Source organism: Fusarium proliferatum, assembly GCF_900067095.1.
Source record: "Fusarium proliferatum ET1 genome assembly, contig: FPRO_scaffold005, whole genome shotgun sequence".
Lineage (NCBI taxonomy): Eukaryota > Fungi > Ascomycota > Sordariomycetes > Hypocreales > Nectriaceae > Fusarium > Fusarium proliferatum.
The window spans coordinates 2,076,958-2,098,876 of NW_022194794.1; the positions used below are offsets into that span (position 1 = coordinate 2,076,958).

General features: G+C 49.0%; 7 protein-coding genes across 7 annotated transcripts; 5 read left to right on the forward strand and 2 right to left on the reverse strand.

The window, feature by feature from the left end:
• Positions 1-87: 87 nt before the first annotated feature.
• On the forward strand, positions 88-1,437 carry FPRO_10936 (uncharacterized protein; the record flags this gene model as incomplete). Its single annotated transcript, XM_031231954.1, has 3 exons — positions 88-736; positions 788-1,187; positions 1,236-1,437. The coding sequence occupies 3 exons, from the start codon at positions 88-90 to the stop codon at positions 1,435-1,437; spliced, it is 1,251 nt and encodes a 416-aa protein (XP_031081939.1).
• An 854-nt stretch (positions 1,438-2,291) lies between these two features.
• On the forward strand, positions 2,292-3,203 carry FPRO_10937 (uncharacterized protein; the record flags this gene model as incomplete). The annotated part of the gene is made up of 2 exons (XM_031231955.1): positions 2,292-2,593; positions 2,651-3,203. The coding sequence occupies 2 exons, from the start codon at positions 2,292-2,294 to the stop codon at positions 3,201-3,203; spliced, it is 855 nt and encodes a 284-aa protein (XP_031081940.1).
• A 468-nt stretch (positions 3,204-3,671) lies between these two features.
• Positions 3,672-4,398, forward strand: FPRO_10938 (uncharacterized protein; the record flags this gene model as incomplete). The annotated part of the gene is made up of 3 exons (XM_031231956.1): positions 3,672-3,779; positions 3,834-3,849; positions 3,902-4,398. 3 exons carry the CDS (start codon positions 3,672-3,674, stop codon positions 4,396-4,398), a joined length of 621 nt encoding a protein of 206 aa, XP_031081941.1.
• A 1,324-nt stretch (positions 4,399-5,722) lies between these two features.
• FPRO_10939 (uncharacterized protein) lies at positions 5,723-6,614 on the reverse strand (the record flags this gene model as incomplete). The annotated part of the gene is made up of 2 exons (XM_031231957.1): positions 5,723-6,263; positions 6,316-6,614. 2 exons carry the CDS (start codon positions 6,612-6,614, stop codon positions 5,723-5,725), a joined length of 840 nt encoding a protein of 279 aa, XP_031081942.1.
• A 4,989-nt stretch (positions 6,615-11,603) lies between these two features.
• On the forward strand, positions 11,604-12,088 carry FPRO_10940 (uncharacterized protein; the record flags this gene model as incomplete). The annotated part of the gene is made up of 2 exons (XM_031231958.1): positions 11,604-11,694; positions 11,772-12,088. 2 exons carry the CDS (start codon positions 11,604-11,606, stop codon positions 12,086-12,088), a joined length of 408 nt encoding a protein of 135 aa, XP_031081943.1.
• A 2,362-nt stretch (positions 12,089-14,450) lies between these two features.
• On the reverse strand, positions 14,451-16,997 carry FPRO_10941 (uncharacterized protein; the record flags this gene model as incomplete). Its single annotated transcript, XM_031231959.1, has 4 exons — positions 14,451-14,630; positions 14,679-16,093; positions 16,148-16,757; positions 16,860-16,997. 4 exons carry the CDS (start codon positions 16,995-16,997, stop codon positions 14,451-14,453), a joined length of 2,343 nt encoding a protein of 780 aa, XP_031081944.1.
• A 732-nt stretch (positions 16,998-17,729) lies between these two features.
• FPRO_10942 (putative ATP-binding protein PRP16) lies at positions 17,730-20,111 on the forward strand (the record flags this gene model as incomplete). Its single annotated transcript, XM_031231960.1, has 2 exons — positions 17,730-19,916; positions 19,995-20,111. The coding sequence occupies 2 exons, from the start codon at positions 17,730-17,732 to the stop codon at positions 20,109-20,111; spliced, it is 2,304 nt and encodes a 767-aa protein (XP_031081945.1).
• Between the last annotated feature and the right edge of the window lie 1,808 nt (positions 20,112-21,919).

Sequence of the window (21,919 nt, forward strand, 5' to 3'; positions counted from 1 at the left end):
AGGACTCATACAGCACGAGACCTCATTTGCCTCCCCAAGGCAACTCGTCCTATAGTATATATCTTTAGCTCGTTATCGCATTTCAAGATGAAGGACAAACCAGACTTTGATCCTAGCGCTTTTGCAGCCGATATGCAGCTGCGCACTCGTAAAACCCGAAACTTTGACAAGGTCGAGCACGATCTGCCCGATCCCAGATCCGCCGCTTTTCAAAAGACACAAGCTGCTGCCCTCTCAGCACCTGTCAATGTTTCAGCCTGGCTCTCGCGCTTTGCACAATGGAACCCTTTCGGAAAAGCCGTCGATGCTGGAGACATAGTGTGGCTGATGGATAACACGGCGTATCGAAACCCTGAGACCGACCAGTGGGAAGCCGAGTTTGTCGCTGCAGTGTTCGAGAACGAGCCCAAGTGCCGCGTGGCGGATATAGTATCTGGAATTGCTTCAACGTTGGGGTTGGCGGACGACGCGGCCGAGCGCGATGTTATCGAAAAGAGAATCATTCCGTTCCTCTGGGATATTCAAGCAGCGAGAGTTTTCTGGATCGAGCATAAGAAGAAGGAGATCAAGTTGGGACCGACGAGCATTAATGGTATTACCACGAGCGTTGAGCCTCTTCATCACGCTCATAAGGGGTCGGTAGTTGATGCTACGGCGTCAGTACCTCAAGGCACTCGAGGCCTTCACGACATGCAGACTTACTACGCTGGACCCGAGGGCTGGGCTATCATATCTGGTGTGTTCCTTTGATTACTGGCTATCGACCGTAAAGACTAACACGGCTCAGATGTCGACGACACCATTAAAGTCACCTTGACCAGCGATCCACTAGGCATCCTCAAGACCACCTTTGTCGACGAGCCAACACCAGTGCCTGGCATGCCAGAGCTTTACTCGGAACTTCAGACTCTTCTTCCTCGTGATACTCCGTGGTTCTACCTCTCGGCATCCCCGTACAACCTGTACCCTCTTCTTCGAGAATTCCGAGACCGCTACTTCCCGCAAGGGACATTGATCCTCCGAGATTCGAGCTGGCGCACGGTAGCAGGCTTATTGTCGGCGCTGACAGTGGGAACTGAGGAGTACAAGGCAGATCGCATGAAGAAGATTCACTCGTGGTTACCGAAGAGAAAACTCATTCTCATTGGCGACTCGACACAATCCGATCCCGAGGCATATGGCGAGATGTAAGTAGCTCGGACTGATGTAGCACCTCTTTACTGATTCGCTTGTAGTTATCGAACATTCCCTGGCTGGGTCAAGATGATACTCATCCGCAAGGCCACAGACGTCGCTGCGATTGGCATTGAAGAGAAGAACCAGCTAGAGAGGTTTGAAAAGGCATTCAAGAATGTACCGGTTGAGGCGTGGCATGTTTTCGAGGAACCGAGTGAGTGTAGGAACATTGTTCGGGATGTTGTTCGCAAGAGGGCGTAAGAGGTTATTGTTTTCACTATAAGCGATGGAATTGTGTGAGAAGGAATGGGAGTGCTGTATAGCTGTACACAATGCGCACTGGATTATCATAGAGTGGTCAAGATATTTTATTGTTTGGGGGTTGTTATGGACCATGACAAATGATGCGTGTACAGTTTTGGACCTTGAGATAGATTCCTATGAGGTCCTTCCTAAGATTCTTCATGCTTGCAAGAGAAGTCCAGTGAAATAATTGAGATAAAGTTTGTCCTACTCTTAGACATTAGATACATATATATATATATATTGGGGTGGGGGGGATGGAAATCGGTTCGTCTTCGTCACTTTTCAAGACGGTCATTCTTTTCCGTGACAACCTCGATGGTCGTGATGGGCAACACATCGGCTATTCTAAGAAGAAGCAGATAGGATGACGAAGTTTGGTGAGAGGGCAATCCAAGATGTCAGGACCTGGCAGGCTGCAGAAGTGAAGAAGCCTGGCTATCTGCCCTCATTTTTTCTGTGTATCTATTACGAAACGGGATATTTATCACGGCAATCTCAGAGAACTCTGCCTCTAGCACTCTTGCTCAAAGTTACTCAATAGTGTGATTGACTGCAAGCTGTTTATCAGAAACAAGGCTGGTGGCATATTGTAGTTACCCAATCACAACAAATGGCGAATCATTGTTGAACCAACGTGCATAAGTTGATGTGACATATATGTTGAGCCAACCACTAATTGATCGATCTATAAATGATTTGGCCTGTTGTTCTGGCCGTATCCTGTAGCTATTAATATCTGTTGACTTCGCTGCCCGCTTCTCATTTTCCAACGTTTCTCTCACATCCGACACTCCACTCGATACAGCATAATGGCTATCAGATTCACCGATGGTTTGCTGCAGAACCAGTCTCCATTTTTCGCAAATGTCCCGCCTGAAATTCATGACATGATCTTGATCAACTTGTTTGGCAAACGCCGACTCCGTATTGAATGGGCTCCGCAGCAGAACGGCAACGATCGGGAGCACAAGGCAAGGAATCGGCCGAATGTGCTCCAATGGACGCATTTTCTTTTTTTCAAAGGGTCATCTCAACATTTTCATGATGACGAAGATGATCAACATTGGAGATATTATTTGTCGTCGGGGTTCATTCTTACTTGCAAGCGAGCGTAAGTCATCCTTCTTGTGCTCACTGCTACTGTTTCTAATGGCCATACTGCTGCTAGCTTTGAGCGAGGTATAAAGATTCTATACCAGACAAACACTTTCGAGTTTGAATCTATGAATGAATTTATGGAGTTTCAAAGATATCAGATTGCTCCGGATCTGAATCATTTACTCACACACATCGATACCCCAGTATCGATCGAATTCAGCGATCTGGTCTGCTATGGAAGCGAACTCGAAAAGACGAGGAGACCACAACCCATCGGTTTCACTATGCAGTGCCATACTCTGTCAAAGATGAAGCAGGATCTCAACCTGTGCTTTCATGTGCACATGAGCAACGGGGAGCCATGGCCCAGACACACTGCTGAGAGCAAGAGACTTGCAGGCCAGGCTGTCAAAGTCGGTCTTGAGACGCTCCTTAGCAATGGACGAGTGACTTGTGTAATTGATGGCTGTGGCATGGATGGTTTCTCGGAAATTGTGAAGGAAATATGGTCGAAAAAGCTAGAGGGAGGACTGAAGCTTTACATGTGTCCTTACAAGCCTTCAAGCCGCTATGACTCGTCTTCTGAGGGGGAACAAGATGATGACTCTCCAACTGATAGTTAGAGCAATGTCCATGTTGATGAAGAGTGACAGTGACGTGTAGTAGGACTTGGAAGGAGATTAGTAAGGTACCCAAGAAGTCTTTGAGTCCCTGTGTACAGATGCATCCTGTAACTAGGCAGCTCTCTGTGTGCAGAATCATGGGGGTCAACAACACGTTTCCCCGTTCGCTTTTTCTTGTGAGAGTCGACCATTAGCCTCAATTATCTCTAACTAGAGCATCTCTCATATCTCTTTCCCCCCCTTCTTTTTCTTTTTCCGTCATTTCCCAATGTACAACGCTGACCAGAGTCCTCATGTGTCTGTGTAAATCATGATTGGCTGTCTTGAATGCACGGGAATATCATCCAATCGGTTCTGATTCCTCGTAACTGCTAAACCGACGACCTTTCGGGTTTCATATCAGTGGTTGCCGACTGTTATATATACTCTACCTCCTACATCACATATTTCGCACACTACAGGATCATCATGAATGATAAAGACCAAGATTTCCCTTCTTTTATCACAGGCGGATGTCTCTGTGGTGCTATTCGGTACACCGTCAACTTTAACCAAGAGCATCCATGGCCACCAATTGTGAGTTATGCCTGAATTATCTCTAATCACCTGAGCTAACTCACTTGCGAACAGTCATCAGCATGCCAATGTATGTCTATTTCTACCAAGAAACTCCAAGATAACTAGCAAACATAAAACAGGTACCATGTGTCGCAAGTGGACATCTTCCTTGATCGCCCAATTCCTGGTCATATCCCCCAAGCAAATCAATCCAGCACTAAACACTTTTCTGTCCTTCAAAGAGTACATGTCCTCACCAGGTCGATTCCGTGGTTTCTGCGGTGACTGTGGCACGTCGATCGCATGGCGCTCAGTCGATTACACCCCAATATTTGATCTATATTTGGGGACACTGGATGAGAATTACCTGGTCGGAGATGGCGTCGTGGCGAAGACTCTCGCAGCTCCAAACGGAACGCAGTACTGGCTGCAGAACGCCGTTCATGGTGTTACTGATGTGCTTGAGGGAGGGAAGAAGTACAGTGAAGAAGGTCCCGACGGTATACGTGAGGCAGAAGATTCGGTGACTCGCGAGGACTACGGAAATATCGAGGTTTTTTGCAGCACGCAAACGAGATGTGAGGACCTGAAGTCCCTACCATCTTCCGCACCTCTTCCTCAAAGCCGCGAGGCATGATGACGACAGCAGCACTCAGCTTTTGAAGTGCGAGGAATCTCCCTAGCGCCTCTACAGTCTTTCCTTTACAAGCTTGAGTGAAGGGCCTAAAGCCATAGAACGAACAATGGGGTAAGTCAATGTCAATCTTGACCTTGACATTGTCATGCAGAAGGTAGCGGCCAAAAGCCGAAGTCAGCACATCAAGATCTAGGGTGGCCTCTTCATCATGATTCTCAAGCATGCACTCGAGCTCATAAGATCGAATGTGGCGGACTATCGTCGCTGGGGTGTATGCAAAGAAATCGACGACGTCGGATGGTACGTTGAAGTGGAATGTGTTAAGTTGATAAAAGAGGTATGCTCCTTCGCTGAAGCTGTCCAAGTCAGTCGATCTATTCACCATGGAAACTTATAAGAATACGCTTACGCCGCTTTGCAGGTTAAGAGTATATTGGTGTGTATCTTTCCGCCATAAAGGCATTTCATTCGACACTTGACACCACGGATCCCTCGTTCGTAAAATATTTGAACATGTGTACTAGGCGATCCAAGAAGCTCGCGATAGATAAAGTTGCCTAACATCGTGATTGAGCTTGGTGAAGAATAGGGACTTCTGGGGAGTCTCCGTATGTTGCTGCAACCGAGATGATTGCATGATCACGGTAGGAAGACCTTCGTCTTACTCCATGAAAAGGCTTACGCAAGTTGTTCCCAAGGTACACAAAAGTTTGGCTAAGCTTCCATAAGCTGAATGATACTTGAGTCAATTTTCATAGGCCATAGGCCATAAGCAGTTGTCCCAAGCCTCTTCGCTTTAGCTGGATATATACCTTTTCAGATGTATGACTTGGCAGTTGCCAGTTGAGGTTGGTTCAAGGAGACTTTCCAGTTTTGATAGTTTTGAGGGGATCTAAGGAAATAAGGATAAGGAGAAAAGGAAAAGGAAAAGAAGGGCAGAATGGACATAGAAAATGGAATAAATAATGGTTCATAATCAAGGCATTAAGAAATTCGAGGCAGTGAAGGAGCATGGATTGCACTGCCAAACAATTTGTTCCAGAGGATAAAGGAGAGACATCTCTGTTGAATTCACGTCTTGCACGTTTGGTTCATGAAATACGGCATTAGCAGTCACATCATCACACACACAAGAGCTTAAACCGCCTCTTGTTCCAGTCTCGGGGTATCGAATCAACTTAGTCACTGCATTGCCAAAAAGTGACCATGACTTACACTATTCAAGAAATCAAACCAAGATGACTTGGCTCTGGGGGTTCAGGTGTAAACTTCTGGAATATAAATCACAATGATCTCACTCATCTGCTATAGTTGATACATTTCATCAGAAGTCGCCTTGTGTGGGAAAGATATAAAGACCGTGGTTCTCGTCATCGGACTCTGGGTCTTCTTCCTCCTTCGCCTCCTCTCCTTCTGGGCCATTGTCCTGTTCAAACTGACAATCGACATTTTCCCAAATTGTAGCATCGACTTGCTTATCGCCTTCCACAATCTCTTTCATAGCTTCCGGCAGATGCAGTGCGAGCAGTTCAACCTTGCCTTTGCTCAGACCACCCCGAAGGAACATTCTGAGACATCTCAACATCAATTGACTGTCCCGCTCCGAGCTTCCATGATGAGTACCAAGACCGGGGAGCAGCATCCGCACTTCCAAGCGCTGCAGTAGCAAGGACTCAGGCAAAGCAGTGGATAAGTGGCAGAGACCCTCGTGAGCATCGTAAACGGCCGGGCATTCGAGATGCAAGCTGATTGATCGAATATATTTCTGCTTGGCGTTGAACCAAGAGCTGAACATTGTGTAATCCTGAGGATTATCGAGGATGAGTTTGTTCGTACGATAGAGCACAGGAAGACCGCTCTGATAGCTGCAATCTGTCAGTTTGGACGCATTCGTCATATTTGAGGCAGTATGCTCACGCCCATTTGCAGGTAAATATAATGTCCGCTGACAGATAACACCATTTGTGGTCTTCTTCTGAGTGTGGATGGATGGGCACTTTCAACCCTTTTCTACAAACGCAGTGATACCAGCCCGGGATCCTCGAATATTTAGGGTGACCCTCGCGCTTGAGCTTCTCACTACTCTGAAGAAACTTGATGTGCACCTTTGACTCTCCAAATAGATAGATGAAGATTTGCCGTCTGAGCTCCGGGGATAGCTTCGTAAAGAACAAGGAGTTCCTCTGGGCATTGCCCTTCTCGAACTCCAGCCCCATGTTGGGGCGCTTTGTGAGACTTTCGTGGTGTTGATACGATGCGAAAGGAAAGGATGGAGAAGAAAGATGAGAGGAGTGAGGAAGAGGGTGGTGGGAAGACATTATAAGCATTTACGGCACATTCATAAAGTAACTAAGGTAGATCCATGGCAGTGTTTGCCAGTGCTTGAACATGCCGAGTTGAACTACTTATCATTTATACCCATAGGATGCCTTACTTCATTCATTGAGATTCACTGGAAATCAGCCCCAGCCTTGCCAGTATCTACGTTCAGTTACTTACCTTGCTGGAACCACGCTCGCTTACCCTTCGATTACTTACTAGTGAATTTAGCCTCCTTGTGAACTAAAAACTTCTGTCATACCATCAATTCGAGCCAGGCCCGCTGCAAGTCATTTAAGGGGCGACTTTCATGCTGCATCTGGATTTTCAAAACCACTACCTCAGCTCTAAACATACCAACCACATCAAACGACATGCGCCAGATCGTGAACCCTAATATTTCTTTGTAAAAGCCACTGTTTCATCATTTCTGTGGTTCTCTATAATGCAGCTTGCAAATTATTCATTCGAACTGGAGGCTGTCCTCTCGTTCTAAGAACAATGTGAACCATACCTAAAACCGACCCTCACTTGTAAGTCAATCCGACATCATTTACTGATCAGTATTTATAATTCTACTGGCTATATTCCGCTTTATCTGGTCATGGAGCCTAGGTTCTGCACACAGTGGTAGTCCCGTCGGAAGAGATCAGGCCTGTTCACGAAGCTCAACTGGAAGCTTCGCTGGTGTACATATTTCGAGTCATTCGATCGCTCCAGAGTTCGCGTTGCTCTCTTTGAATCCAAAGAGTCGGGGAATTGTTTCTGTCATCCTGGACCGACGGGTTGCTGGCGCTACCGCAGATACGATGAGAGTTCACCTCCTCGAGTGCCCGATGAGTCTCGCTTCCTGTCAAAGGCCGGGCAACGTCTGGAGGAAATGAATCTTATTTTGACTTTCCAAAAGTTCGAGTTCCCCTCTCTTATTGTATTGCTCGCCAGAAAGGCATTGACAAAGTTTCCATCTAATGGTATTTACAGCGAGGCTCTCCCAATCCTAACCTCGAATACCCTGGTTTTCCACGATCCAAAGCAATTCCATTTTCTATTGCATCATCCTCCCTGAAGAAAAAACGCTACAGAGGCTACCTAGATCATTCGATATCTATTGCTCCTTTGAGTTGAGTGAGCCAATAGGCGGTCCTCAGCTCGAATGGCTCACTGACATTTTCCCGGTCCTCTATATGGCGATCAATTCACACCCCAGCGCGAAATGGCTCTCCATCTTTATGGTATCTTAGGAAAAGGCACCAACACTGAGCATAGTTGCACACCCGAGGCTAAAGAGAGCTTCTGGGACTCACTCCGGCGCTTTGTGTTCCGGTCTACGATGGGAGGTTGTATCTTCTTGCCGGGAAAATTGAAGAAGCCAGCACGCGATATGGCCGTGAGGTGCCTTCAGGAGAAGCGCTTCACTTCCCACCCAGAAGATATCAGAGACGGTCAATATCCACTGCTGACAGGCCCCAACAGTTGAAGAGTTTGGATATCCATGGATGAATGGATGCTTATTGGCCTTCAGTGTAAGTTGAGATAGGTTCAGTGCAACGGCCTCTCTGTAGTTGATTACAGGGGGTTGCTGCGGGTTGACCAGTCAGGTATTGGCTAGGCGGCTTCCCCAGACGGGAACTTGAGGATATGATTGGTAGAAGCTCGTCATCTTATCGGTCTGGAGGGGTACCAGCACACAGACAAAGATTTCTGTGAATTTGTCCAAATCTGATGAAAAGATGGCAGCTTCAGGTTGAATGAGAGCAACGACAACAATGCGGTTGTCCTTTGGCCAATTACTTGTCACCCATTCTTTTATTCTATTCGTTGTTTATAGCACAAATTGAAATGTTAGCCTGACTACCATTCATTCTCTTCAATGTCAAAGAGGACTAGCAACGCATTCATGGCGGATAGACAGTGCCATCACGTCCAAAACCAAAAGATGAAAGGTCGAGATTCGAGCCCAAAATTTCCACCACGAGAGGAAACCTCCTCCTTCGATTTCACGTGCCAGCGGAATTACCCCAAGAGGACAAGGAGCGGGAACTTGCTGTGAGGCACGAAATAAGCTAATCCAACAGATCCAATGGGAGCTCCCAGAGTGACACGATGCATGGAATAGAATAAGCACAGACCATTCCACGCCCGATCCCGGATCCCGGTGTAAGCGCTCTCGAAAAGACAGTGAAAGTGATGTTTGGTGAGGCGAAGGAGGAACGAGTGAAGATTGGCAATGAATGGAAGATCGGGCCTTTTGGCTTTGGAAGTAGTACGCGAGGTCAATTCCACCTCAAGAGTCTGTCTATCCAGAACTAGTAGTCTTGCCTGCAGAGAAGAGCATTGGGATTAGCTGCCCATACCTACGTCGTCAATGATCAATCAGATAAACCTTTACAAACACGAACTTCACAATAACAGCCATTATACTCCGTACAACAACATCCATCAATAATGAAGAGACATCTCGTTGCATATCTCGGGCTCTCCTACCAAATCCATTATTAGCGATGCTTCCCCAGCCGCAGACACGACGGGAGATGCGACTCAGACAGGACAGTGGAGGCTGAGTACGTATCTTTTTTTCTTCTTCTTTTTTTTACTCATAAACCACATGTAATCTGAATCTGTCATAGCCTGTTCTCGACACGGGATTGGTCAAAACACCATCTTGATTCAGAGATATCAACTTTTTTATTTTTCAACAGCATCAATCACAACAACTGCAAAGACCAAAGACCGCGGGGGGACGAATGCCACGTCTTACGATTTGAACATCATGTAATTGAATGTTTATTATTAGTCCACCTATCCTCATTCTGTCATAGTCTTGAGTCCCGTCGTAAGTAGTAAACAGATTGAGTACCTAGTCTATGATAGTAACTCGGAATGCCATTATCAATCAAGATGATTTTCAATGCTCGCTGAATCCTTCGCTATTCGGCATTACCACTCCCCCCGTATTACCTCCCTCCTCTGGCCCCTCTCTCCAATTTGTAACGCTGGTCTTTTCACGCTTGTATGTCGGCGTCTTAGGCACTACATTAGCTCTGTCTGGACCATGTGCCTCCGCTCCTCTCCGCTCCGCATAGAGCGGCAGCTAAACTCACCCAGTGCAACAACGTTTCGCGTTCGGAGCCCGGACCAGGGGGGAGGAGCACCTCAATTACGTAGGTAGGGCCCAGCAATGACATGGACGTGGCCTTAGCTTTTAGGGCAGTAGAGGACAAGACCCTCCAGCCTCGTCTTGCCTTGAGAAATGATCATCACTCGCAGACGCGCCCATCTGTCCGCTTTCTAAGGTTAGGTAGTCTCTAGTCTACCCACCTCCTCCACCAACCACACAATCAAAATTCTCCCCCGGACGCCGTGCCCCAGACGAGCATTCTCTCCCAAAAAGGCAATATGTGTTCCCCCGCGCAAACGAACCTCTTGAGTTTCTGCTGCCAATCCCGGAGGAAAGGCGAAGGAGGTAAATGAATGGTAAGCCTGGGGCGGAAAGGGGGGGGAGCTTCTCCAACCAAGTGCCATGATGTTCTAGACGGCAAATGGTAGATTGATTATCAATGTGTGTGTGTGTGTGTGTGTGCTTTCGGGATGTAAACTTGCAGTCAAGATGGTGGCCATGTTCGGAGTTTGGGGCAGTAGTGATGAGCATCCAGCTGGGCATTTAGTTATTAGCTACTCCAACTTTCGGTTCGGTTTGAGGATGCCGGTGAATTTGCTTACGGTGCCTGGAGTTATCGGTTCGGGGATTTGTCTTGGCTTTGGCTTCCCATTCACCTTTGACCTCAAGGTGAATAAGCTGTAGTCCTGAAGGCGGCTGCTTAACCCCGTTGATTCAAGGTGATAGATCACGCCATTCCGTCCAACTCCGGTCGTTAACCCCAGACATCCAATGCTGGTGTGTTGTAATGCAGGACGGTATATCCGCCGACGGCATCAATGGCCGACTTGTCTCGACTCATGCAAGATGGGCTTTGTGGAGGGATGATCACCATCTTCTCTCGGCTTATGATCAACTTCCTTGAAGCCGTCCATCGGAGGCTGTCACAAGTAAATCTGGTCTCCCTGTCTCGTTACCTCTTATGGCAAAATGCAAGTGAATGCACATGCGAGGTAGCGGAGTCTTTGGCCCTGCTGTACGTAGCTGTAGCATCCATGGGCCCCCATGTCGACTATCCCACGTCTTTGGGCAACTCTATCGTTGGATGTCTCTGCTTTGCCACAGGGGAAGAGGGAAAGTCAACAAACTCATCCCACTCTTTTACTTCGTTTGGGCAGAATTGTTTCTAATTTCTAGGTGTGGGTAACGTGTGGTTCTGTGGACATGCAGCTCAATGCCACCAACTGTGGCCTGTTTTTTCCCTCTCTCTCTCTCTCTCTCTTGGTCGTGTCGAGGTTTTTTTTTTTTTTGGTCCTGGTGGATGTGGATTCCCAACTTTTTGGCTCGCTTGGGCCCAGTTCGCGCCATTTTGACGGGACTGCCACTAACAGAAGCCACTAGCAGCTGCCTAGGGACGTTCCCTGTAAGTGACCTGACGGGAGTCTCTGTGCGTAGGTGCGCGTGGGTGTGTGCGTTACCAGAACCATAGGTACGCTTCGGCGCGGTACAGCCTGAACCTGGACTGGGCTTGGCTGAGAGTTACCTTGGTCTGAGCTAACTAACGGGCTTCCATTCACTCCATCCCATCCAACCCAAAAAATTCCTCAAATACATAATCGCGCCCTCTCCCACGTTCGTCTCTTACTTTAACCCTTCCCTCTTCTTCTCCTCAATCCAATTGCATTGCATCTTTGTCATCTCTCATCTTAGCAAGCAGCACGCTCTTCACTCTTCGACCTCATCAATATCTACCGAACTATCCCGTCCTACCACCCAAACAACCGTCACAATGTTCTCTGCTACTCGAGCCCTCCGACAGGCTGCTGTCCACGCTGAGCGTACTCCTCTCATCAAGTTCCTCGGTCCCCGAACCATTCCTTGTATGTCAACCCGCTGGTATTGAGCAAAGCAACACCGTCTGCTTCCCCTCGGCACAAGCTAACACCGTCGTCCACAGCCAATGTCGACCACACCCCCAAGCCTCACCCTGCCTCCGGAGTCGAGAAGCTCCCCGAGTCCTGGTCCGGCTACGGAAACGGCGATGCTGCCACCACCCACAAGTCCTTCAGCTCCTACCGCGACCACGTCCAGCAGCACGGTCCTCTCCAGAAGTCTGGCTTCGGCGGAACCCCCGCTGCCTCCCTCGGCTCCGTCAAGCCTCCCCAGGGCGTTGCTTTTGACGTCTCTGAGCTCCCCACTCGCTTCCACCGCGCTCCCCTCAACGCCGCTGAGATTGAGGCTATCGAGTCCGGCGGCGCTGCTCTCTTCGGTTAAATACGTCTCCCGCCACAGGCGAGGAGTTATAGGTGGAGCGGTGGGATGAAAAGAACGAAAGACGGGATGAACGAATGAATGCCTACGATGACGTGCAGATTATAACGAGAGCCAGAGCCTACTCTACTGCCTGGAGCACATATCCTGCACGACATAGTATACGGGGACGCCGAGTGACCATGCACATAGTGATCAAACTTCACTGTGCATTTCAGGGAGGGGTACGCAAAACCCTCGCGTCGAGACATGCAGAACAGGACCACGGTTCCAACAGCAGTTCAGTTCGAGAAACCACTTAGGGCACTACGGTACTATGCCGCCAGGAGCGTCATATGAAACGAGGGGCTAGTATATGCACCACGAAAGAGGGAGAAAACGGGAAAAGGCAAATAAGTCGGGTTTTTACATAGAGAATACCCCCCCGGCTGCGGAGAACGTTGCGAACTCCGTGCTTTTTGTCCTCGACTGGCGTCAACGCCATTTCTTTCTGTATAGTTGGAGGCCTACCTGCGAAGCTTTAACAGCAAGCAAGGGGCACCAGAGCACCACGGCGTTAAGCAAAGGAGTTGTTTTTTTTTTTTTTTGGTAGAAATATCCAATACCAGAGGGAAAAAAGTCTATACTTTTACATCTAACTACGCCTGAACTGTGATGAGTCTTTACCGTGATGTCTCGCCATGTCTCTAGGGTGTCATGACAAGTATGCAACATAACATGCCACTTGCCCTGGTCAACAGGCGTTGTACAATCCTTGGCACCTGTAGAACCCGTCTTCTCACGAACTACTCTCTTGGTTTATTTCCAGGGGTTTTCCAGTCGGCTCATACCCGGGCCCGGCTCTTCCTCTTCCTCTGTACCTATACCGGGACCTGAGAAGATTCTATTTACAGTTTCGTAGTGTTCCACCGGCGTCTACTCTCAGTCAGTTGTTATGAGGCTCCTTTTTCCTTCTCTTTCTGGGGAAACATATGCACGATTCAGTTCCCGGTTCCGGCTCCGGCACCGGGATTCTCATGAGTAGGTACCTAGTTAACTGATGTCAAGAAAATAAATAACCCGAACTCCACATGGAGAATTGGAGAAGGATGGAATTGATGAATGACGATGTTTGACTCCATAATTATTTTGCTGAAAAAAATTACAGGGCTTGACCGAGTCTTGCCGATGGAAATGGTGCGAGCTTGGGCGCCGGGTTATACCGGCTTTTGACTTACACTGACCATGATGAGAGAGTGTCTAGAGCCCGCCTCGTAGGGCAGTGCCTAACCATTATGGTGCGTTAATCATTTTGGTGGCTACGAATGAGGTTAACGGCAATTTTCCTTGAGAATCTGGGGTTTGTGCACCGCGACGATCAAGGTGTAACTAATTAATCCAAATTCCCCCGCGTTTTGTGTGTCGCCTCGTCTTGCTACATTCAGGCAGTCCAACATATCGAGATACCACGGGAAGCATTCAAGGGGCTAGGAAGAAGTCTTGTTACCATACTTTGTGAGAAGGATGCGCCAGAGGCGCTTCAGTCACAGCCAGTACTGTGATTACGGACTCCTATGGCCTCTCATGGACATGTCATGATGGGCACAATTCATCGGTGGAAGGGAAGGCTTGTTTCATAAAGTCAAATGTTGTCGGACAACAGGAGCATTACGACTCTATTCATTCATGCCTGAACATGGCATGTTAACTCTGCGTGTAAAACAGCTCATGAGGCGAGGATTATATCGCAAGTCAACCATGACCTTGTCTTGTATCATCCTCCGTATGCATCATCACCGTTCCCGTCCACCGAGCCGCAAATACATCCATCAGGCACCTGTACTCCCAGAATGACCAGGTAAAATGTCCTACAAGGTGGGACAAAGCATGTGCATTGATCGGAAGTTGGCCGACATCGACTTCAATTGAAGCTCGGTCTAGTGGAACATGACATGGCATGTGAACAGACCAACAACAAAGACCATGGCAGATGGACGGCATGTCTCAATGCTCATCACATATATCAAGATGATCTTCAGTGTTGTTTTATATAGTACTATAGTCAACAGAGCAATAACATGAATCGCAATACGCCAGTCGATCGCGTGTTACTCCATCACAAGGACAGCCGATGTAGACATTCAAAGCTAAGGGTATCTTTCCAGCTTCATAGCGGTCTTCAAAATTCTATGTGATTTCCTCTAAGAGTGAACCATCATATGGCTGACAGTCAGATTGTATCCAGGCTACAGCCAATTGACAATTCAAGCGACAGCTGTCTCCAAACCCTAAGACCTGTAGCCTTTCCAAACTCTTAAGCAAAACTTTTCTTTCGTCACATCGCTTATCCCAGCCAGTCCTTCTCATCGTGATCTAGGTCATCCGTCTACATCAAGCATGCCACTTGGCGACTGCTGCACAGATCTGAGGAAGCAACCTTGACACGGCGTGTTGGGCTAACCCAAGTGAAACCTTCGACGAGCCACTCATACCACACCTTGGTGTCATCTGTCTGTCGCCACATGCTAACCTCGAGCTCCGTATCAGCTGGGAAGTAGAGAGGTTTCTACAATTCTGTTAGTACGCTTTGATACTTGCTGGGGAGGGAACTTACCTTCAGGGGGAAGTAGATGGGGAACCAAGAGATCATATCTTTGCTCTTCTCATCGATACGCTCAGGATGTGTGCTGATTTCAACCTTCTCTCCCTTGTTTTCAGGAATTTGAGACTCATATAGAGTCGACTCAAAGTAGCCCGCCAACCCGTGAGTGACACCCCTTGTCCGGCAGACAAATGTGAGATGAGTATATCGCGAATTGTGGTCATTGGCACCTGCGGCACCAGCCATGCTACCGCCGCCGCCTCCCACAACGCCACCAGAGCGCTTAGCCTCTAGGGCAGCAAGTGAAGATTCGGGAATAGGGTGAGAGAATTCCCAGGCTTCCTGAAATCTGGGCTTGTTAGGCACCTTCTCGGCAACAAAGTCGAGAGCAAAAAGGCGAACAACCCAAGGTGTCTCGAAAGCGTTGGGGTCTCCGGGCACTCGTGAGAGGATATCAGCGTGGATCTTGGGTGTTGAGATGGGGCTCAGATGAGCAGTGTAAGAGCTGGGAATGGAGATTCCATGTGGCGTGGACATGACATGCTGGATTCCGTCAAGACATTCGGGAGAGAGCTCGTTATCACCGAATGAACCAAGAAGCTCAGAGATGAGGATATCAACCTTGCCATATACAGGTCCATTCTCGTCCTCAGAGACGATGGGACCCTTCCATGCTCGCATATCGGTCTTGACAACCTTGACCTTGCCACCCCAGACGAGGTCATTCTGGCGCAAAAGGTAGACATAGGCGTTGGGGTTCTTCTCAACCGCCCACATATCGATAGGAACGCCAGCATCCTCAGACGCCTTGAGTGCTCGAGTAACGAGAGGGCCACGACCAGAACCAGCAACAGCAACGACGACCTTGCCATCCTTGGTGGGTTTCTTGAGTTCCTTCCATTCTGTGAGGGCCTCAAACACGGCAATCTCGTACTGGCTATACTTGACGGGGTCACCCTCGAAGACCTCATATGTGGCTGACTCGAGATTGTCTGACAGGGGCTGGAGAGGTGACTGAAGCCAGTCTTGGAAGCTGGTCAAGGTTGGGCTCTCGAGATAGCCAAAGGGTGGCTGCTGGTCCTCGAGCCATCGCAGGTACGAAATATAGTCGTTTTTCTTGGTCTGGGTTGACTGTTCTTGAGCCTCAGCTTCGGCTAAGCTAGGGAAATCGTTTTGAGCGGTTGGCAGAGACTGGTGACCATCCTTGAGTTGTGAAACATCAGGGCCAACGTCGCAGAGCAGAATCCATGGGACATTCTTCAATCGCATGTAGGAGAATATGAGATCCTGGTGGTGCTTAGATAGCGATGGGAAACCAGCCTTGTTAGCCTGGAAAGTCGCAGGGCTGAATGTGAGGTAGTGCAGAGGCTCGGCAAACCATCGATCCTGAAGATCCTTCTCGGGCATAACACGGGGAATTTGCAGAGCTTTGCATCAAGTTAGCATTTATTAAGGATTCCAGGAGATTGAGGTGAGCGTACCAACAAAGAGTCTAGTGTTGTAGTTACAGACACTTCGGACATGATGCCACGAATCCCAAGCGGCCAGGAGATCGATCTCCCTTCCTTCGGTCTTAGTTGGGGTCTTGACATCAAGGGAAGAGATATTGGCTGTCTCTGCATCAAGGCCAGGTTCTCGATACATAGGCATGTGAATCAAGAAAGTGAGTCGGTTTCCAACAGTCAGCGCCTCCTCTACAGCTCGTGCGTATTGGGCAAGGCTTTGGTTGCCGCCATCGACGGAAGCATCCTGTCGAGGGGCAGGAATCATGATGCTTCTTACGCCACAAAAGTTGGCATAGTTGATCTCGACGTTGAGGACCTGACGGGATATGCTTGAGATGATGGGATTAGAAGATCCAAGGTCGAGCCAGGGGCTGATGACTGCAGTATAGGTGTTTACAGCGGCGCTGGGGAACAGAGCTGTATCCTTAGGAGTCAAGGGAGGCAGAATAGGCTCTGCTCGTGAACCAGTTGCCCTGGTGGTAGGCTTCTCGCCATTTTCGGATAGAGCGGACAGATGCTCAGAAACAAGAGCGAAGACACGGTCTCGGAAGTGAGTGTTGGTGATGGGAGTCGTCGCAAAGGCCAGCTATCCAAGAGTCAATTGGTGGCCCCGAGCATCCTCACGAATATATGCCATATATTATATATCTAATATAGAGGTCTCTGGCGCGGAATGCTTGCGACTTACACCATGGTTCAGCAGATGGCCATACTGCATGTCGGTGAGGGGCTCATCGCGTTTTGAGTCGTGGTATCCAATATGAAAAGTGGGACGTTGAAGACCAAAGTTGTCAGACATCTCGAAGCCTGCGTCGTCAGAAGCCATGATTGTAGCTCAGAGTTTGTCAGGAGACGGTGTTTGCTGTTGGAGTTTGCAGGGAGAAGCAGCAAATAAAGTTGAGATTTCTGGTGGTGGAGTAAATTCACCCCGCCAAACCAAGCCAGATCGTTCAGTTGTGCCAGGTGGGATGGGATATATGAGACGAAGAGAAGAGTATAGAGAGAAAACAAATCGTAGACAAAAATTGCTAAGAATCAAGATGTGGCCTATAGAGAGATTGTTCCTGTCGTTTGTATTCAAGAAGGTTCCCCAGAAACCTGCGAGTTAGAGTTTCAAGCTTCAAGCTCGAGAGAAAGAGTCTTGATCTTCGCAAAGACCCTGAAAATGCACAGTGTGCGCCCATTCTGAGTTCAAACAGTATAGCTAAACAGCTTCAGGTTTGGTAAAATGCCTTGGAATGCCTCCCCATAGCAAAACTGTTGACAAACTCAGTGCAATCTCATTCTCGCATATAGTTCCGTAATTTCTATGTCACGGCTGATGTTACAAGCACACGCATACATATATGCTGCATCTCGTCATATAACCCAGCTAGCACAGTAGCACAGGCATATCTCATACACTGTGCGACAAGGATGCTTATCGATAAACATCTGCCTAAGAAGGCCCGCCAAAATTTTCCAGCATTTAGCAGTGCTGAAAACAAAAACACCACGACCTTCCGCTTCAGCCTCGCCACTTTCTCTCACCTCATCTCCCTGTCATTCACCGAAAATAATGTCCGACATCAAGGGAGGAAAGCGTTCAAGCGCCGACGCCGACGAATCGACGCGAAAGAAGGCCAAGAAGGACGGCGAGGACGAGAAATACAACCCCTACCTTGCTCACATGTACGACAACGGTAACAGCAATGGTCATGGCGCAGAGCCTTCGCCGGACTCTCCTCTCGCCGGTATGAAGAGGCAGCATACTACCGCTGCACAGGCCTCAAAGGCTGAGGACTCTGAGTCGAACCCTTTCACCGGCCGACCTCATTCGCAAAAGTACTTCCAAATTCTCCAGGGCCGTCGCGATCTGCCTGTCCACAAGCAACGACAAGAGTTTTTGGACAAGTACCACTCAACACAGATTCTCGTCTTTGTTGGTGAGACAGGTTCTGGAAAGACTACTCAAATTCCTCAGTACGTCGTCTACGACGAGCTACCTCATCTTACTGGCAAGCTTATCGCCTGTACGCAGCCACGTCGAGTCGCCGCCATGTCGGTCGCGCAGCGTGTCGCCGACGAGATGGACGTCACCCTGGGCGAGGAAGTTGGTTACAGTATTCGTTTCGAGGACATGACGGGCCCTAAGACTATGCTCAAGTACATGACTGATGGTATGCTTCTGCGTGAGGCCATGCACGACCACGAGATGTCTCGCTACAGTTGTATTATTCTCGATGAGGCTCACGAGCGTACTCTCGCGACCGATATTCTCATGGCGCTGCTCAAGCAGATTTCTATGCGCCGCCCCGACCTCAAGATCATCATCATGTCTGCTACCCTCGATGCTCAAAAGTTCCAAAAGTACTTCAACGATGCGCCCCTGCTCGCTGTCCCCGGTCGAACACATCCTGTCGAGATCTTCTACACTCCCGAGCCTGAGCGCGATTACGTTGAGGCCGCCATAAGAACCGTTCTCCAGATTCACGCTTCAGAGCCCGAGGGTGATGTTTTGCTTTTCCTTACTGGTGAAGACGAGATTGAAGACGCTTGTCGCAAGATCAGTCTCGAGGCTGACGAGCTGATGCGCGAGGTTGACGCTGGTCCTCTCGCCGTTTACCCTCTGTACGGTACCCTGCCTCCCCACCAGCAACAGCGCATCTTCGACAAGGCCCCTGCGCCTATTCGCAAGGGTGGTCGTCCTGGTCGCAAGGTCATTGTTTCTACCAATATTGCCGAAACTAGTTTGACTATCGACGGTATCGTCTATGTCGTGGATCCCGGGTTTAGCAAACAGAAGATCTACAACCCTCGTATCCGTGTCGAGTCTCTCCTTGTCTCGCCCATCTCCAAGGCTTCGGCCCAGCAGCGTGCTGGTCGTGCTGGTCGTACCAAACCCGGAAAATGTTTCCGGCTGTATACCGAGAAGGCATTCAAGAAGGAGCTTATTGAGCAAACATATCCCGAGATTCTGCGCTCCAACCTTGCCAACACCGTTCTGGAGCTCAAGAAGCTTGGTGTGGAGGATCTTGTCCACTTCGATCTAATGGATCCGCCTGCTCCCGAGACAATGATGCGCGCCCTTGAGGAGCTCAACTATCTTGCCTGTCTTGACGATGATGGTGAGCTAACCACTCTCGGCAGCATGGCATCAGCATTCCCCCTTGATCCCGCTCTAGCGGTCATGCTTATCTCGTCTCCTGAGTTCTACTGCTCGAACGAGATTCTCTCTATCACCTCGCTTCTCTCAGTTCCTCAAATCTTTACCCGCCCTGCCAACAACCGAAAGCGCGCCGATGAGATGAAGGCTCAATTTGCGCATCCTGACGGTGACCACCTCACCCTGCTCAACGCCTACCACGCGTTCAAGGGCCAGGCAACATCCGACCCTAACAGTGCAAAGCAGTGGTGCCATGAGCACTTCCTCTCCTTCCGACATCTCTCCAGTGCGGATAACGTCCGCGCTCAGCTCAAGCGCATCATGGAGACGCATGGCTTAGAGCTTGTGTCGACACCGTTTGAGGATAAGAATTACTATACCAACATTCGACGTGCACTGCTCGCCGGTTTCTTCATGCAGGTTGCCATGAAGGAGAGCTCTGGCAAGCTTTATCGCACTGTCAAGGACGACCAGGCTGTATTGATTCACCCCTCAACTGTCCTCCGTACCGAGTTCGACTGGGTCCTCTATAATGAGTTTGTCTTGACGTCCAAGCAATACATTCGAACATGTACAGGTATCCGACCTGAGTGGTTATTGGTAAGTGATACTTCCAGATGACTCTCGTTTCATCACGAGAACCTTGGGTCAATCTTACAGTACTAACACTTTTTGCAGGAAATTGCCCCTACGTACTACGATATTGACAGCTTTGAGCAAGGTGACGTCAAGCGTTCTCTTGCACGCGCTGCAGAGAAGAAGCGCCGCAAGGAAGCCATGAAGGCTGGTCGATGAAGTACTCACTTCGGGAGCCCCTGAAAGAAAAGGCCAGGGAAGGCCAGGGAAGGCTCTCCAGGCGACCCCTAGAAATCGACAATAGAGGCATGGGCAGGGATTAGAAACGTGATCGATCGACCTGTTTGCTTATCCAATGCTTAGCCCTACCATGTATGTGCGGGAAGCGGCCCTCCACTGCGGCTCGGCATTGCATGGGGCCGGCGAGACACAAACATTTTTTTGTCATTGAGAGTAGGGAAGAGGTGTTGTTTGTCGTCTACTATGTAGCTCGACAAAGCTCTTCCCCTCCCTTATTCATCCCGGCCTGGAGTTGCACATCCTCGCGAGTTGACTGGTTGGCCACGGCGTTTTATGTGCATCAGCCACTTCTTTCATGGTTGGCTGCTCGGTTGAATTGTTTTTTTAAAACAGTATTTCATGCTTCAATGTCTCCCCCTCGGCGCGCCCCTCTCCGTCTGGTCCATTGGTCTCTTTCACTTTACCTATTCGGTCTTAGAATCCTGCAGCACCGTTAGATTTGCCAAAAGAGGGTGTGAGCGAGTGTAATGGAGGGATGCGGGCGTTTTTGGGTTGTTTTACTGGTGTGTATCTTGTGTGGAGGTAAAAAGAGGAAAGAGGCGACAGATAACATTGGGACTGAATAAAGGTTGTGGCAGAGAGAACTATTGTTAGCGCACCAGCCGTATTTCAAACTAGGTGAAACAATATCAACGAATTCCAGGCACTTGCGCAGTTCTGCAGCATTCATGCTTCTTTAGCATCATGCACGACACCTCTTCTGGTTGCTGGAGTGTTTGTCTTGACTGCATTGTTGCCTCTTCTCCCAGCCTCAAATCAGCTAGGCAATCAGCTTAGCTGCTAGCAAAGCTTGACTCAGAATAGCCTGAGTATGTATGTATGCATGTATGTGTGTCTGTCAGGATGAAGCTTCTCTGATGCAAACACAAACAAGGCATCCTTGCAGAGGGAGGGTGGCCTGCATATCCGTCTCGCCGCGCTTGACGATGCAGTCTGGATGTTGGTTCGGCCATCCAACTCCAGTTTTCCTAGGGTTTTCTCACCTCCCACGTCCTTCTCTCTTGGGATGACGATGTGTGTGTCAATACCTGCTCGTTCTGGATGTGGGCGACCAGGGCCGATAAAAGTGGCCAAGCTAGCAGGGCTCCCCTCATCGACATCGGTTATGGAGGCGGGCGGGCGGGCAAGACGGGAGATCGATGGGAAAAGCAAAAAGAAGGGAAAAGAAGGCAAATCAAGTAAGTGTAAGTGTATGTAAATAGGTGAGAAACAATTATCAACCTCGAAACCCCCCGATTAGGTTGACAAACAAGCAACGCCAGCAACTTCAGCACAAACATCATGGATAGAGTAGTAGGTAGCTTTCACCCTGCAGCTTGGCTTCGAAAATTCGCAATGTTGGCCCCATTACCACAATTTGACACCAACGACGGTGGAATGAAGGCTGCCAAAAGAGAACGAGTCCAATTGTGCTGTGATGAACCAAGGAAAATCGGCGATGGCTGTTTGTTTCAGATATACGGTGGGACAGGCAGATAGGTAGGGCCGGGTCTTCACAGAGGGTGCGGATCCCTTCTCAAGAGTTCTTGTTGCTCACAGCCAGCCTGCCCCACGGCGAATGAGAGTCAGAGTGTAGGAAAGGGCAGATATACGAGGTGAGGAGACCGTATGAGAAGGAAATAATACCACCAACCTTGACCATTGGGTTCCACCTCGAAGTTTGCTTCCATACATACATACAGTACCCGCCTACTGACTACCGACGAGATCAATACCTGTTTTAGGTC